Raw genomic sequence first — 19,115 nt, forward strand, 5'->3', positions numbered from 1 at the left:
TTAGTAAAGCAACCCCACTGTATGCAAAGAGCAGCAGCTGTCAGCGGTGTCTGTCAGATTTGTACTCTATACAAATCAATGGCTAGCACCATTTCCGTTCCCATGTAACCACTAATCTGAGCAGTTATATGTAAATAGAGCCTCTGATGACCCTGGACACAAGCAGTGTGCATCCAGGGTTGGCCATTCTATTGAGCTTTGGCTGCACACAAACTGAACGCAAGCTAATCGCCTAAACTGCTGTGTGAATGTATGTTTACAGTTTTTTTATATAGAAAGCAGGCGCACCCCAAATTGAAAAGTTTGACATCAACTAACATGCTGCAAAGAAAACCCCCTGCTTTGTTTGGAAGCAGGATTCTCTCTGTAGAGGTCCAAAATGCCCCCTGCTGGATGAGGGCTATAGCTCCATAATAAAAGATCATGTTTCTTGCTGTTTCGAAAGCTTTAGCTTGGACTTAAAGTGGAACTAAATCCATCAATTTAACTTGACATTCACAGGATATCTGGAATGCTGTATGACCCATTTGCTTGTGTTCTCAACCAATCTGTCAAACCATCCAATGACTGGTGTCATAACCGTTTTCATGTCTTCCCTCTTTCTAGTTCAATAGTGTCATAACTGATCATATGTGCAGCACCACAGTAGTGGCAGATGAAACTGAGGCTAATATGGCAGCTCCCTTGGCTGCAAAGGCTAGGAAGATTTAGTTCCACATTAACAGGGAGGTTTTGGACCACTGCAGAGAGATAACTGCTTCTACACAGAGAGCCAGAGTCCTTTTATGCAGCATTTTGGTAGGGAACAAGCTTTTCTACACAGGGCATGGCTGCTTACTTAACTAAAAGAACGTTATGACTTTGAATACCTTTTATTTTGATGAGCCTAAATGCACTGAGCTGATATAAACTTAAAGTATAATTGGGCTTTAAACCCATAGGACAATGTCGATGCCCTTAATAGGATCAAAAAAAACACTTTTATTTTGATTTTAAATTACATTTTAAAAGTGTTCTGTGTAATTTTAGCAGTGAAAATGTAATGACTGATTCTACAAGGACGTAGAAAGCGATATTATGTCTAAACCTGCATAAAAGTACAATTTAACAGATACATCTTAGGCAGCAGGATTTTATGTTCTTCTGCTAATAGATATATTATTTAAAGCAATGGCAACCATTTCAAAGATTCTTAACGAGTGATAGGCCAGCGGGAAAAATCCCAGCCATATCAAAATGTAATTGTTTTGTAACTATGCATGTATCACTTTCCAGGAGAAAGGATGCAGAAATTAGCATTTTAACCAACTTAAGTTGTGATAAATAACTAAAATTTAGCTGTTTGTCTCCATTAGTAATTAAGAAAGCCCTGAAACAATGTTCTCTGCTGGCGTTTTTTTTCATCAGATTTTAGTGTAGCCTCCAGTCTGTTTGTAATTGCACTGTACTGTAGGCAGCTCGCCTCAAAGCACAGAGCATATGGCATCCTCACAGGACTGGATATCATTTTTTTCAACGATGTGCAAGTCAGTTGGTCACTGCCTGTCTCTTCGGAATAACTGAAACAGCTGATCTAATCCATTTTGGAGGTGAGAAATTCTCTTTTGTCTTTGTCCTGAACATTTTGCTGAATATTGTGGAGGAATGTGAATGTAGAATATATCAAGTGGAAATAAATGAGATGTTTGTTTTGCCTTTAAACACGTATTGTACAACATACGATGTGAAAGTAAATAAACTGGAGTGTGGTTTCTTCTAATTAAAACTTCCCAAATGACGCTGACAGTTAATGACGCTCAATTAGTCCTAAATATTAACGCCACACAGATGCTTATCTAAAACATTTGAAGTTTCTCTTAGAAGGTGCATTTGATCTTTTTATATACCATTTTAACCTTCAATGCTCCGAGACCGTACATTTTTAATAAAGATAAATTAAAGATTCAGGTAATACTCACATAGGAGATTATCTGGATTAAGGAGGAAGGCAAAAGTCTAAGAACAATTTATTTATTAAAAATAAATAAGTTACCTACTGAAACCTAGCCCAGGGCCTTTGATGCATTTTGTAAGGACTTTTTCCAAATAAAATTGATTTGCCAAGTGAGTTTTCACCAAAGGTATTCTTATTTCTGTAACTTGCCACATAGCAGAGATTCTATTTTGGGTTCATTGCCTTAACTTACAGATGTGAACCTGCTAAACAATATGACTTGGCAATGTTGCATTAATTTGGATGAAATTAATACTCAATTTAGAATTCTCCTCTACTGTAGCAAAGGCTTTTGTCCAGTCTGCACAAATAATCTCTATGGAAACTGTTCCTGTGGCACAGGAATTGTTTCATTAGGTATGTATTGCCTTTCTTTTTTATAAAATCAATAAGGAGAGTATCCCACAACATTCCAAGAGAAATGAGCACATCGTCAGCGTTCTCTCACAGTATAAGTTTTAATTAAGGTCTAATTAAAAATATGAAGGAATGGCAAAATTAATTGCAAATGTAGATTTATGTAAAGTAATAGGAATAAAGTCTGATTTTAAACTGCTTGGTTATGCCATCTCAGGTCATATACCACAAAATAGAAGCATATTCATTTGTCTTGTGGCTTTGTTTGTTTCTTCTAAAGCGAGAATTATTAATCTTCTGGAGCTATGTCACAACCTTTTGATCGCATACCAAGTTTATGAGCTTGGAGAAAAGCCAAGCCGCTACTGCAGCTTGTGTTGAAAGAAACTTTCAGTTCATGGTACACTAGACACTTGGATTTAGTTTCTAACACAAAAGATTGTGTGAACGCACCAATACAATCATGCCGGACCCTAAAGGAAATCTAGGCAGCAATTTCTCAAACCTCTCCTACAGTCTCAGGTTTCTTAGTTAATTGCCCTAAACTTTTCTTATGAAAATGTGGTGGCATTCACTGCCAAAAACTGGCCATCCAATAATCCTAGTATGTCAGTAGAGACCTGCTAACCATTGATATGGGTTAACTCTCTCAGGCATTTTAACGTCTCTATTTGTCAGTCTAAACAAGCAAACAAACCTCAAACCTATACAAGTTATCTGAACTGAAACAGTAGATCAATATTAACACCTGTCACCCTCAGTTACGACATTTATTACAGTGCATTAAATTAATAATCACGTATAGAAAAATGTAATCTGTAGAAGCTAAACTAAAACAAATCTTCCAGTAGGGGATAAGTGCTAATAAAGAAACACTTATCAAAAATGCATTAAAGCTGTATTTCTAACTCTTTTAAAGTGCCATAAAAATGAGTCTGGAGCAAATGAATTTGACACCACTGTATGTGTAACATCTGATGCCTTTACAATACAAAGTTTTGTAATCCTCTAATTAGATAGTTACACAATCAAAAAAGCTTTAGTAAGGTTAAAGATGAACTCCAGGCACCTAGAAAAGACAGACTCTGACATCATTAATACAACATTAATGTCCAACTCCAGGAAAGAAATTATATGTAAAAAGTGCATTGTTCGTGAATTACCTTACTCCTCAATTTTGATTCCAAACACCTCTTCCTGGGCCATCCTGCAGTATCATGAATCAAGGTTACAGTTTCCCATATGAATCAAGCTAATTCCCTGCCTGGAGGACTAGGCATATTTCCATTCTTGTAGTAATTTTGAGCACTGGTCCCCTTACCAACATTATAAGTTCTCCTGCCTCTGGAGAGAGGACCTTACCACTACAAGTGTCACCTACACCAATAGGAGCTGTCCACATCTTCTTTGGACACACCAAAAAAGACCCACAGAAAGTAAAGAGAAAAGAAAAGTTTCATCATGTGACCATGGCTTTAGAATGGACTTTTGCAAATTCATTGATAGAGAATCAGTATGCATATTACTTAACAGACAGCATCACATACATAGAGTAGTTACATAGAGTAGTAACACAGTCTAGTTGAAAAAATTCACAACTCCATCTAGTTCAACCAATAAAAGGGAAGAACATTTTTTTTTTTTTTTTACAATCCTATATACACAATCCTATACCCACAGTTTATCCAGAGGAAGTAAAAAAAAAAAATCCAGAAAAGCATGATCCAATTTGCTACAACAGGGGAAGAAATTAATTCCTGATCCCCCAAGAGGAAAATGCATATTCCCTGGATCAACTTTATCTATAAATATCAGTATCCAGTTATATTATGTACATTTAGGAAATAATCCACGCCTTTTTTTTAAAGCAATCTTCTGGATAGAACCAACTCTTGACCAACTCCACATGTTCACAGCTCTTACTGTGAAGAAACCTTTTCATATTTGGAGATTAAATATATTTTCCTCTAGACATAAAGAGTGTCCCTTGTCCTCTGTAATGACCCTAAAGTGAATTCACCCCCATCCCCCTGGTGGAGATTTTGATAAAATGATTCTACAGAGAGAATGTTGTTGGATTTTTATTTTAAAAGCTTGCCAGAAAACAGGGCTTAATGAAAAAATAAGCTATTACCCATTTTTATAAATAAATCATAGCTCCTACCATACTAGAGTCAAGCCCCTCTGCTCTGTGTCTGCCTCCTCCTCTCGTTTTATTAGGTGGTAATACATGTGTTTTTTATAGACTTACAGAGCTTATCTGACTGTTTTTAAAAGCTCATGTTTTATTAACCACTTCCTGACCAGCGCACGACGATGTACGTCGACAGAATGGCACGGGCAGGCATATTGGCGTACGGGTACGTCCAATATTCAATGCCGCCCTGCCACCGCGCTGGTCGGGACCCCCGTGAGTCCGGTCGCGGGACCCGCGGACTCGATCGCCGCTGGCATCCCCGCGATCGTCTCACGGAGCGGCCGAATGGAGGAAATGCTGTGTAAACAACATTTCTCCATTCTGCCTAGCAACTAGTGACGCTGATCTCTGCTCCATGTGATTGGAGCAGAGATCAGTGTTCACTAAATGAAAGCCCAACCCCCCCACAGTTAGTAACACACCCCTAGGAACACTTAACCCCTACACTGCCACCCACTGGTTAACCCTTTCACTGCCAGTGTCATTTACACAGGAATCACTGCATTTATATAGCAGTGATTACTGTATAAATGACAATGGTCCCAAAAATGTGTCAAAAATGTCCGATGGGTCCCCCACAATGTCGCAGTCACAATAAAAATCGCTGATCGCCGCCATTACTAGTAAAAAAATAAAAATAAAAAATTATTAATAAAAATGCTATAAAACTATCCCTATTTTGTAAACGCTATAACTTTTGCGCAAAGCAATCAATAATCGCTTATTGCGATTTTTTTTACCAAAAATATGTAGAAGAATACGTATCGGCCTAAACTGAGGGAAAAAAATGTTTTTTTTATATATTTTTGGGGGATATTTATTATAACAAAAAGTAAAAAATAATGCGTTTTTTTCAAAATTGTCGTTCTATTTTTGGTTATAGCGCAAAAAATAAAAACCGCAGGGGTGATCAAATACCACCAAAAGAAAGCTCTATTTGTGGGAAAAAAAGGACGTCAATTTTGTTTGGGAGCCATGTCGCACGACCGCGCAATTGTCAGTTAAAGCGACGCAGTGCCGAATCGCAAAAAGGGGTGTGGTCTTTGACCAGCAAATTGGTCCGGTCTGCAAGTGGTTAAATAACATAGTATAATATAGGTAGATCCCCCCCCCCCCCCCCAATCTATGGCAATCTAGACAATTTCTGAGTCTATCTATTGTGCATGTTTTATTTTTGGTATTATGTGATTTTTTTTTTGTATATTTTGTAAGGTAGTAATTGTAGAAAAATAGGTGTTTCTCCCCCCCCCCCATTTTTTCTGGAGTCTGTGTTGAAGCAAGTCATGTCTGCATGAGGGATCTATTTCAATGTGTTATATTTAGTGTCTAAAAAGGATTTTGGCATGTTGTTATACATAACCTGGTTGGAGGTGTTTCTCTTAGCCCTTGTACACACGGTCGGAGATTCCGACGGAATGTGTCCGATCGGACCGTTTTGTCAGATAATCCGACTCTGTGTGGTCTTCATCAGACTGTTTCCGTCTGAGTATCCGATGGACCAAGTTTTCCAACTTTCCGGTAAAAAATTTTGCCAACATGATCCGATCGGACCTTGTCCGATCATGTGTAGAGAATTCCGATCGGAAAAAATGGCACGCATGCTCAGATCAAATTCCTACACCAAAGCTATTGGCTACTAGCCTGAACGTAGTCCCGTAGTAACAAAATAACGTAATCATGTTCTGAACGATCAGATTTTCCGACAACTTTGTCCGATCGTGTGTATGCAACAGTTTCGGACAAAATCCATCGGACAAAATCTGTCGGAATGTCCGACCGTGTGTACAAGGGCTAAGTCTTTGTATGGTTCTTGTTTTTTGTTCCTTTTCCCATCATAGCGACAGAGTCTCTTTTAGCTCGCCATATGTGACCTCATTACGTCACATTCACCGCTGCTGGATGTGATGTAATCCGTGCAGAATGTCCCCCCTTCTATGGATTATATTTGCTTTGTTTATATGATTTGTTAATATGGCTGTGATATATTGTTTATTAATAGTATCTTAATTTATACATCTCGTTTGCTTCTTTTTTGCTGGCATGGATCCTGATGAAGCAGTATTAGTGAATTGTATTGATCCAGTACACCTGCCTTTCGTTACGTCTGGACAGAAACAACAAAAAAAATTTTGTAACATCTTTTTAAGCAGTTTGATTATATATTATATATAGCTTTACACCTATTGTTTTTAGATGTTTCTATGTTTTCACTGATCTTTGTAATAAAGATGTTGTTGATTTTTGTGATTTGCTTTTGTCTTCAGGAGTGAATAATTTGCCTCTGTGTATTCTTTATAGGGATGGTGCCTGAATGAGGTCATTCTACTTCATCCACATTAGTATTTCATAAAATGGGTATTTGGATAGTTTTTATTTTTCATACCAGTGGTAAGTTCAAGGAGTATAAGAGGGTTTGCTAATACACTGGAATTTAGCTCTAGACATAAGCAGTGCAAGTAAATTAATTTCATGGGCATGCACCTCTTGCAGTGTACTTTATAGTCTGCACAGCAACATTCATTTATTGTGCGTCAGAAGTATAACAAGGAACCAATCAGGTGTGTTGGAAGATGATAGGAGAAGAGAACAAAGTGAGAGAGAGCTCATCAGTGTGTCAATTATTTTATTCATAGCCCATTCAGAGGGTGGGGGGACCTGTATCTAAAACTGCAACAATGAAAGATCAGGACTCTTCTAGTGCTAGACAGACCAGTGCTGTGGGGCAGAGCTGTGTAAATTTCAGGACAGGACAGAAATACATATCTTTTGGCAAGAACAACAGCTCTCTTATTGTATACAATGGTATGCAGTGGGAAAGATTTACTAAAACTGGAGCGTGCAAAATCTGGCTTCCAGCTTCCAGATTTTATTGCCAAAGCTTAATTGAACAAGCTGAAGTTTGAAGCTAATTGGTTACCATGCACAGCTGCATCAGATTGTGAGTGCTTCAGATTTAGTAAATCTCCCCCAGTATTTCAATGGCATAAGTAAACCAAAAGCAGCAATGAGAATAATTTGTTTATACTCAGACTGGGAACTTATAGTGATCCAGCCAGTTACCCTAGGGAGACATTTAAAGACTATTGCTCCCTTAGAAGGCACCTAAAGACACAGACATTTCACCAAAATGGACAGATTTCTCCAAAATCTTCTGTTTTTTAGAAAAAACTTTGGAGAAAAGAAAACTCGAAATTTTGCTAATCTCATACATTCTTCTTAACAGTGAGATTTATTTGTAAATGTGGTATTAAAGTTATATATATAACAGATATCACATACATGTCACATTAAGAAAATGTCCAGCATTGATAATATCTACTGTTAGAATGTAAAATCATACTTCCATTTTCAGACTTGTCTGAGATCTCAATATAAAAAAATGTAGGAATATTCCGCGCTGACATAGAAAAAAACTATACAAACTGCAAGCTAGCACTCCAGGTCAATTCAAAAAATCCCCAAAACATACATGCATAATATAATAGTGCAGCGCAATTCAGAGAATAACCATAGAAAGTTCATAAAAAGTTCAATAACAAGGTGGTGAAAGAAAGTCCTCTATATATAAGGAAAAGTCCTCTAAATATAAGGAAATTCTATTAGGTGCATGTGAACAACAGCACAAATCAAAATTGCATGTGGTAATAAAATGCAGAAGATTCTGTGCTAGTGATCCCTCCACCACAGATAAAAATGGCCTCTCACCTCATGGAATCGACCTGCATCAAACAGATCACACAGTGGTGATGATTTGGTAATGGTTTGGAAGGGTGATATGCCCAGTTTACATTTATTTATGGATAAGCTGAATAGCAATACTAAAAATATTAAGCTCACCTGGAATATTGATCTACAACAGATTACCTTTTTGGATTTGGAAATATTCAAGAAAGATGATTGTTTTCAAACCAGAAACCATTTTAAAACTACTGATCGAAATGCGTATATCCCTTTAAATAGTTGCCACCACAGGCCGTGGTCGTGCAACATCCCTAGAGGACAATTTGTTCGACTCCGAGGTAATTGTACGTCGGAGGATGAATTTTTGTCCCAGGTTCTAGCGACTCGTTTTAAACAGAAAGGATATGCACACTCTGCGATTAACTCAGAAATAGAGAAGGGAAGGCTTACAGATAGAAGTACGATTGTGGCAGACAGGATTGTGAACCCTGAGGGTCAGGATAGTGCTTCTGGATTTAAAATGGTTATGGATTATAGTATCCAATACAAGAAATTTCAGAAAATTGTCGCTAAACTATGGGCGATTTTGAAGTACGATTGAATATTAAGACCAGTGCTTCCGAACCAACCAGAATGTATATATCAGAAAGCACCCTCACTTCGTGACAGCCTGGCACCAAGTGTTAGGGATCCACCCAAACTAGTAGAAAATAGGTTGTTTCGTTTCCTATCCGGCTTTTATGTAGAAACGCTAAGAACAACATTAAGAAGCGAAAAGACTTTATATCAACCATTACTCATAAACAGTACCAGATTGAGGGCCTTATTACATGTGTATCAGTGGGAATGGTGTATATGCTTGAGTGTGACTGTGGTTTACAATATGTGGGTCACACTTCCAGAGCATTGCACGTATGGGTAGGTAAGCACATTAGTAATATCAAAAGCGGAGTAAAAACCCATTGTGTATCTAGGCATTTTAGAATGTGTCACCAACAAGACCCCAAATGTCTAAAGTTTTGAGGGGTTGAGAAAGTCCCCAGACATTGAAGAGGAAGTCACTACATCCGTCAGTTGAGTTGCAGGGAATCATTTTTAATTTATGAGACTAAGGTGATGTCACCTGCAGGAATGAAATTTGACTTTGATCTCAACTGTTTTATCTCCAATAGATAGGATGTATTTTTTTTTTTTTTTATTTCAAATTATTGTTATATTTTTATACTTTTTTTCCATATATTTTTATGTATTTTTTTAACAATTTTTATATTTTGTCTGTTTAGTATGCTTGACATAAGAAAGATGATCATGGGTTGATGTATTTAAAAATGTGTGTTTTTTGGAAAAGTTTTTAAAAAACAAATTCATTAATTTATTTTTCCGGTTAGTGTGCCCCTTTAATTATGATATGCCTGTTCTTTTTTAAAGAATTGTGATAGGTGCTATTTTTTATTATTTATATATTTACCTATGAGGACCTTAGTGTACCCGATATATATTTTAATTTAGCGCTAGTCATATTAGAATATATTTCTATTTTCTATTTTTCTTGTTGGTTTGATTATTGTTGTATGTTAATGTGGCGGCACTTGGATCTGAGTGCGGCTAAATGTGAGTATATTTCCTTGCTTTTTATTCGGTAATAAAAAATATAATACAGAGATCATTAGATCGCTTTCCCTCTTTTATCTTTGCAGTGAATAATATCATTTTGAATCTGAGGATGGTGATTTGAGAAGGTTTATTGCCTGTGGATCTGCTTACCGCTGTGTGACCTGTTGCATGAGGTGAGAGGCCATTTTTATCTGTGGTAGAGGGATCGCTAGCACCGGATCTTCTGCATTTTATCACCACACACAATTTTGATTTGTGCTGTTATTCACATGCACCTACTAGGATTTCCTTATATTAGAGGACTTTTCCTTATATATAGAGGACTTTCTTTCACCAACTTTTTATTGAACTTTTTATGGTTATTCTCTGAATTGCGCTGCACTATTAAATTATGCATGGGATCTCAATATCTCTATAGAAAAGCAACCAAGCAAAAGGTATGGTAACCCAGTAAGTCATAACACACTTCAAGCTTATTTAGCTGTACTTCTCCAGTGGATCACAGGAGTGCAGTTTATTCTGCACTCCCGTGACTCGTTTTGCGCATACTGAGGTAATTCACCCCTCTATTTGACCTAGTGACTACTTTCACCAAGCAGGAGATGAGGAAAAATATTTAACAGAGAACATATAAGGGGAGATTTACTAAAACTGTGTGCAAAATCTGGTGCAGCTCTACATAGAAACCAATCAGCTTCCAGTTTTTATTGTCAAAGCTTAATAGAACAAGCTGAAGTTAGATTGCTTTTGGCGCTGCTCAAAGTAGAGGTGAAAGAGCAGCCTCAGCCTACCCTCATGTGTACCACTCCACCCACTGAGGCATCAGGGTGTGTGGTTTGGTGGAGAAATGTAGGCCGAGGCTGCTCTTCATTGTTTATTCACCTGGGCTGGAAGGGAGCAGTGGTGATCGTTTCCTCTTTAGAATCTTATTGGCTACCATGCACAACTGCAATAGATTCTGAGTGCTCCAGTTTTAGTAAATCTCCACCTTGCAGTATTCTATTGCTAATTGTCTAAGGGGATATTTACCATTACTGTGGAGAGATTTTTTTCTTTTTACTTTAAGTTGTAAGGCCTGAAGTGAAATTTATTCAGTGAGACCTCAACAAAAACTTGACAGGGGATTTTACATTCCCAAGTAGATTTACACTTACAAATATTTTTTCAGCACATGAAAGCTTTTTTGCCCTGAACGAATTAGAGAATAATTAAAAATAATTTCCTTTTTTTTACTGCTTGTGTCTCTTTGGGGAATTGTTTTCCTTCACTTTCTTATATTCCAAATCTATTGACAACTCAAGTTTCAGTTCCAGTGACAACAGCCATCATAAAAATAGTGAAATCATAACTACCTAGCGGAAATATAGACAACTTCTGTACTTTATCCAAAGCAAAATATTTTTTATGTTCAATTTTAGAAGTCACTAAGATGTTCACAACGTATAAAAGGGTAGGTCTACAGAGGGTCAAGTTTCTCTTTGAGTTTAGTCATTTACACAACTACATGTAGGATTTATTGAAGCGTATGAAGAATGTTTTGGCAGTTTATGCAAGTGATCATCGGTCTTTGCTTTTTTATTGTGAATGCTTCACGCACATTGCCAGCGTGTTATCCTTGGATTTTAACAATATGTAATGCTGATTTAGCTCTGTTCACCCTGTGGTGAATAGCCATCAACACAAACGCATAATAAGGCACAGCTTGAACGTTCATAAGGCCATAGGTCACCTTTTTATTTTTTCAGGTCTTCACAGGAAATTATTAGAGAAACACTGTCCTTGTAAAAATAGTTGTAGTTTTCACATTATGACAAGAGTGCTCATAAAATTCACATTAGTCTATCACATTTTTTGTCAAATAGCTTTAGCTTGTGTGAATATACAGTTGTCAGGTCACAGTGTAATGCCATTTAGACTATTTGACGTATGTGCTTCAACTGGTTTACATAACTGTATATTGTGTTACAGAGCAACTATAGGCAACAAGTAAAATCAGTTACTGTACTTCTATCCAGAAAGAAGTACAACAAAGCTTAAAAAGAACATGTCAAAACAGAAATATGGGAGCTGCCATTGCTGGGACAATCAAAGGAACAAAGGTCACTCGGTCAGTCTGGTAGTTGCTGCTTACAAATGCCTGATCATATGCACGTAGCGGTTGATTTACTAAAAGTGAATAGACTGTTCAAAGTGCAGTTGCTACAGAGCTTATTAAATGAGCAGACACTCTGCTGACTTTCATCATCCAATCATTTGCAAGCACAAAAGTGTTTTTTCTTACTTTCCCTGCACGTGATTTGGGTTTCTTTGCAAAGTGAAGCTTTACCTCATTTACTAAACTCTGGAGTCACTGCACTTGTAGAGTGCAAGTACACTTTGCAAAGATCACATTCTATTTACCTTTAGTAAATCAACCCCATAATTTAATGTAAAGTGTGCAGCTTATGCTCATTAAACACAAAAGAGTGAGGACAGAAAAATACTTAAAGAGTAACTCCACTTTTTTAAAGAAAAAAATACCTTTTGGATGATGTACATTGCAAGTATTTTAACAAACTTTGTAGCAGAGTCCTACATGTTTCTGTTCTTAACCTCCTTGGCGGTGATCCTGAGTCTGGCTCGGGTTGGGATTTTAGTATCATAAGCGGTAACCCCGAGCCAGACTCGGGACCGCATCGCTGGACACAGGGAGAAGTTACTTACCTTGTCCCCTGGATCCAGCGATGTCCTCTGTGCTGTGTGATCGAGCCGTCCTCCGCTAGATTTACACAGTGCCCGAGTGCCGCCGAGCTCCGTTCCCTGCGACGTTACGGTGCACGGGCGCGGAGATCGGCGCCAAATTCAAAAAAGTAAAAACACACACAGTACTGTAATCTTACAGATTACAGTACTGTATAAAAAAAATTACACACGCCCTTTGTCCCTAGTGGTCTGTGCAGTGCCCTGCATGCACTTTTATATTATAAATACTGTTTTTTCTGCCTGGAATTTGGAGATTGTCCATAGCAACCAAAAAGTGTCCCTTTATGTCAAAAGTGATTTTAGACCAACTAGAAAACAGCGATAATAAATTATAGTCACTTGCAGAATTGAGCAATAGGGATTTGTGGGGAAATTCGTCATCAGACACTAAATCTAATGACAGCGACAATTCTGCAAGTGAGCAAATTTCAGTGTTTTTGGATTTGATTATTGAATAATTTTTATTATTCTTTATTATATTATAAACTTTATCATACCTGGGATGTTTGCTAGACTCTGGTTTGAACAGATTTAAGAGAGTTATTCCTAAGAATTACAGGACTACAATATAAAACGCCAAATTTCCATGCAAAATAATTGTACCGCTTTCAGCACCTAAAACCAGAACTAATCATACCGCCAGGGAGGTTAAGAAAAAGTGGCTTGTTCTACTATGTCCTAGGACAGTGATGGCGAACCTTGGCACCCCAGATGTTTTGGAACTACATTTGCCATGATGCTCATGCACTCTGCAGTGTAGTTGAGCATCATGGGAAATGTAGTTCCAAAACATCTGGGGTGCCAAGGTTCGCCATCACTGTCCTAGGATATCTGATTCCTGAATGGGAGTGTCTGTGTTCAATCTAATCAGCTGATGCACTTGCATTCTTCTAGGAAGTGAGGAAATTGCAGTATTTGTACCCCTTTAGAAGTAATTAACCCTTACAGAGTATCTCAGTATAATTTAAGAAATATCATTTTTATTGCAGAGAATGCTTAAATTGACTTGTATGTTAGTGCAGGCTTTTGGGAAAATCAGTAAGCCAATCACACAAGCAGGAAGTGACATTTCTGGGGAAGTTATGTACACCAGTTGTCTACAGAAGGCCTGCAGGTTGCCATATTGCATTGGATTTTACAGAAAATTACAGTGGCTGCAGATTGAAAAAGGCATGTCATTTTTAATAAGTAAAATTACAATATGGTTTGTGTAGTAATTGTATATGTATTTTTTATATCTGCTATTTTTTTTCATGAAATTTCATTTACCCTTTAAGCTCACCACACACATGCAACCTCTTTTAGCCCTTGTACACACGGTCGGAGATTCTGACAACCAAATCCGTCTGATTTTGTCCGACGGATCTTGTCCGAAACTGTTGCATACACACGGTCGGACAAAGTTGTTGGAAAATCCGATCTTTCAGAACGTGATGACGTAATTTTGTTATGATGAGACTACGTTCAGGCTAGTAGCCAATAGCTTTGATGTAGGAATTTTATCTGAGCATGCCCTGCACTTTGTCCGATCGGAATTCTCTACACATGATCGGAGTATGTCCGATCGGAGCATTTTGTCGAAAAATATTTCCGGCAAGTTGGAAAAGTTGGTCCGACGGATATTCAGACGTAAACAGTCCGATGCAGACCACACACAGTCGGATTATCCAACAAAACACTCCGATCGGACACATTCGGTCGGAATCTCTGATCGTGTGTACAAGGGCTTAGAGCTACCAATAACTATGTAATGCAGGGTCCTACCTGACTCAATACAGATTATGTGGGTTGTCTAGGCAGGGCCTCATATTACCTAGTTTTGGGGAACTAATTGTACACTCAGATTGTGAAATGAGTGGTACACTGAGTCTGTCTTTTAACATTTGGGGTTTATTTATTTATTTTTTAACTTTTACTTCAACAGTAAGACCCAGTTCACACAGGGGAAACCTGTCTGGTGACTTAGCTTCCTGACAAGTCGTGCTTCATTCTGTACAATGGTACCGTTCTAATAGGAGCGACTCAAGTCAAGCAACTCAAGTCGCTCCAACTTAGAAAAAGGTTGCTGTACTACTTTGGGGCGACTTCGGAAAGGCTTGCATTGAGTTTTATACAGATGTCATTTTGCAAGCCATGCTGAAGTTGCGCTGTATAAGGCGGCTTCAGAGTCAGGCGAGTTTGAAGCTGCCCCTGTGTGAAACGGCACTAAATTTATTTTAAACATGTATGGGATATACATAGATCTACATTCAAACAAGGTTAAAATAAAATAATAAAAAAGTTAAATCAGAAAAAGACAGACTTGATAGACCGCATTGTCATTTTCTGTCTCTCATTCTATTATGTTTCTATGTCAAACTTTAGGTGCCCTATGACACTCTGACATTCCAATTTCATCTACTAGGTAGGCTCAGATGAACTAAAGCTGATTGTTTTTAACTCAAAAAGCCCATGTAGTTTACTTGTCACATTTAAGTGTTTTGCAATGTTGAAGATGTTTCACTACTCACCCAAGCAGTGTCGGGACACGGACTTCTGGAGCCCAGGGTGAACATGCCAAATTACGCCCCCCCCCCAAGATGTATGATTATATGTCAGCAAAAAAAAACCCAAAAGAATTGAGCACTAATCTGCATGCTCCACCTAAGTATAAATCCCCCCTTCCTCCCAGTACAACCCCAATCGTCCCTACTACCATAAATCTCCCCCTCAAAAAAAATCAGATCTTAGCACAAATCACCGCTCCACAAATCACACACCCCCCAAATCACCCCTCCTAGCACAATTCCTCTTCACCTATCCCCCTTCCAACACAAATCCCCCCAAATCACCGCTCCTAGTACACCTACCCAAATTTCCTCATCTAGAACAATTCCTACCCACCTACCACCCTCCCCTAAATTCTCCCAACACAAATTCCCTCCCCCAATCTGTTTGTGGTACCCCCCTACCTCAAATCATATCACAGTGCTCAGGGCAGCCACCCCTCCTGCCCACCCCTTGTCCTGGCCCTGCACCCAAGTGTTTCCCCAGTTCAAATGAATGTTGAGATCATACATAAAATGTATACACTGATAACTTAGTCACCTTACGTAATAACCATGCTCAAAGGCTGCTGTCAGTATCACTCCGTATTCTCATCCCACACTTTCGATGGCCCTCTCTTATGCTTTGTTTGGTGGTGGTTAGATTGCTTTACTTTAACTTTGTAGTGCTCTATGGAGAAATATAAGGAACTAAACCATACAGCTTTGGTGCAGAGAGTAGCAATGAGGTCGGGTGTTTTGACAGTCACAGAGACAGTGGGATGATGATTATAGTAATACCAAAGGTACTATATTATATGAAAAACTGAGTTGAAACATTTCATGTGACCTGAGGTATACCAGTTTGGTTTCTATTTTTTATTTTTTTTTACCTAAGACTCTTTATGGAAAAGTTTCTTGTTTCACTAGAGTATGTCCATTAAGCAATAGGGATGTCTACTTATATGTCACTGTTCCCATACAGTCACTCAGTAACCTGCAATAATTAGGAAATAAACGATCATTCAATGTCAAAAAACATGGCACCTTTTATTGCGACACACATTCAAATCCTTATGCTTTTGTTTTTAACATACCATTAGAAAGTCTGTAAGTACTACAGGCCCAAAGACAATAAGTCTTGATTGTAATGCATTAATACATGTTTTAACTGTCTTCTTAAAATTGCAGACATAATTATTGTGTTTATGTTACCTAGAAGAAGGGAAACTTTGCCAAACCTAAACCACTGTTCCGAAACCCTACACCAGCTTAAGACATGAAACATGCTGTCTTAGCCAGGGCTACGAACAAAAAAAACTCATTTTGCAGGAAATTTTGATTACAGCAAGACTTAAAAATAAAATTGCTTTGGTAAACATCCAACTTCATATGCCAGACCCTGTACAGTATAACAGCAGTTACATATGCCGCTAAAATGTATTAATAATGTATATAAAAACTTATATACAGTAGTTAGATATAGTTAGAAGTACATTTTTTTAACAGAAAGAAAAAAAAACTTGACAATATCACATGCATATGGCACAGGCCTTGAGCTTAAATATAAACATTTCTACTAGAACAAATTTGTTTTAAATGACTTCTCCTAGACACTAGTGACCAGTAGGCTGAATAGAATAATGGAAGAAGAATACTCACTACCCAAGTCGTCAGTGGAAGGGAGAATGCTCCCTTTCCTTATTGATCAAAATGAAGACGCGTGTCCCTTTACATTAGTGGTCAATAGGAGGAAGAATGTCCTCTTACATTGGTAATCAGTAAAGGGGAGAACGCCCTATTATGTTGGTGGTCAGCAGCTAGGCTAAGAACCTAAGATTTTTTGGTGTATGGGAGGAGGAACGCTCTCTTAAGTTGGTGGTCATTTGGAGAAATATTGGCCCAACACTAGTGGTCAGTGGGATGAAGTATGTTCACTTATATAGGTGGTCAGTGGGGTAGAAGAATGTCCATGTACATTTTCATCAGTTAAGTAAAAATGTATTTTTATTCCCATTGATCACTAACTTAGGGTGGGCCATTTTCTGTTCTACTGACCACTGATGTGAAGATTCCTTCTACTTACTAACAACTTAAGGTGGTTGGTGGTAAGTGGGATTAAAAATGGCATTTACAGTATGTGTTGTTAGTTAGGGGGCTTCAGGAAAAAATCCCCCTCTTGTACTGGTAGTGGTGGGAGTCATGCTGCATTATTCTCAGTGGGCTAGGAAAGATAGTTCTCTGCGGAGCCAAAATAAGTATCAATAACACACACAAATACACTGTTTACTCTAGTAATCACACAGTATCATTAGGTGCAGCTGAGTTCATTCTCATCTGGTCCATGCATTACTGCATCACCAGCCAGATTAGTGACAAGTGACATTTTATATTGCTTCAGTCAGTTACTAAGCAGCAGCGAGTAATGCATGGACACAGGTCAGAATTGTTACTGTGAAAATTCCCTAGCACACATAAACTATGTGCAATAAACACATCTATAAACACAAAGGGGCTCGTTCACACAAGTATGCTCCCTTAAGTGCAATTTGCAGGCTCTGAGGAGGTGTTGTATTGCCTCCTCACCAAATTCTTTAACCTCTTGAACAGTAGCATGTCACAAATGCATGAAAACATCAGGGGGTATAATTCCTGCCACACCTATGAAGCAAGGCATAGGGTATTGGGTTTTACCACCCAACAACTGCTAGTGTTAATGATCCCTAACACACCACAGACTGCTTTCAGGGCCAATCATCTGCTGTGTCTCCTGCAAGTTATCACTAACGGCCCCATTCAAGTGTGAATGGGCCCCCCGTGTACTAGGAGCAGGGTAAGTTTACTTGTTGTCATGGGATACTTTGCACATTATTTGTCATGGGATACTTTGCACATTATTTTCCAAATTAACTACTTACACATACACATACTTAAAAAAAAAAAAAAAAATACAGTTATGACCTTAAAGTGCAGCTATGAAAGTTCCAGTTTAGGAATGTTGAACACAGATGTAAATGAGTGTGTTGACTATCACTTCAAGCATGTTGCTGTCAGGCTTTAGCGGTCTATCAACAGGCTTCAAGCAGTGTTTGACATCCTCAAACTGGATCTAAAGGTTGCTCTAAAAGCTTCAAAAAAGCTGCCCAAAGCTTCTGAAAACGTTTCAAATACTTTGTAAAAACTTTCCTTAAACACAAAGTAGACTCCAATTCGAGCTTGAATATTCCTGGCATCCTACAGTACAACTCATGCAACTGGCCACTGAGGCACATGCATTGTGCTATTAGAATGCCAGAGTGTTTGACTGATCTTGATTTGAAGCTCAAAGGAGTATGCCAAGTCAGGGGCTAGGCAACTGCTAAAAAACACTACCGGTACATGGAATTCCACTGAAACAGCAACAGACAGTGCTACTAGCTGATGTTTATTTAACAATAGGTGGTCCTTTAATAAAATGTATTAATATTGAAAAATTCTTGAAGTACATGTTTATGAAGTTTGCCCTACCTCACGTGCCTGTGGAATTTCTTCTCCTTGATTGGTACAGCTTGAGTGAAGGCTCCATGTTGTAAAAGTTTTGGTTTTGCATTGGGCCCAGGCTATAATGAAAAGGAAAATTATTTGAAATTAATATCAAAATACCTCTTGGCTATGAATTAAAAGGACTCAAACATTTCCTCAAGAATCTGTCCAAATAGATACAACCATCATACTGAATTCCTATGAAAAAGGGAACACTTTTATAAACAGGCTCCACAGATTAAATGTATTATTTGACGAAAGAAAGGGGTACACAAGGGGTATGGGGTAAGAAAGTACTTACAATGCTTGCATTTAAAATAATACATTTATTGATGTACTGTATTATAAATACAAAGATGCAATAATATGTACCCATTATACCCATTACCTATTTACCTGTTATACCTATTATACGGTATCTACCCGATGGTCAGCTTTAAATGAAAGCTGTGATTATTTGATTCACTAACCTGGAACAAGTATG

General features: G+C 38.0%; 1 protein-coding gene across 1 annotated transcript in view; it reads right to left on the reverse strand.

The window, feature by feature from the left end:
- Positions 1-19,115, reverse strand: part of LOC143962680 (dynein axonemal heavy chain 3-like) — a 2,426,925-nt gene that overhangs the window by 2,377,179 nt on the left and 30,631 nt on the right. The window contains exon 2 of the mRNA XM_077472045.1: positions 18,617-18,708. Coding sequence (XP_077328171.1) covers positions 18,617-18,708 — 92 coding nt within the window. The remainder of the gene's footprint in view (positions 1-18,616; positions 18,709-19,115) is intronic.

The sequence above is a fragment of the Lithobates pipiens genome, unplaced genomic scaffold (assembly GCF_037356315.1).
Source record: "Lithobates pipiens isolate NorthernLeopardFrog02 unplaced genomic scaffold, aLitPip1_a1.2 Scaffold_8, whole genome shotgun sequence".
In the NCBI taxonomy this organism is placed as follows: domain Eukaryota; kingdom Metazoa; phylum Chordata; class Amphibia; order Anura; family Ranidae; genus Lithobates; species Lithobates pipiens.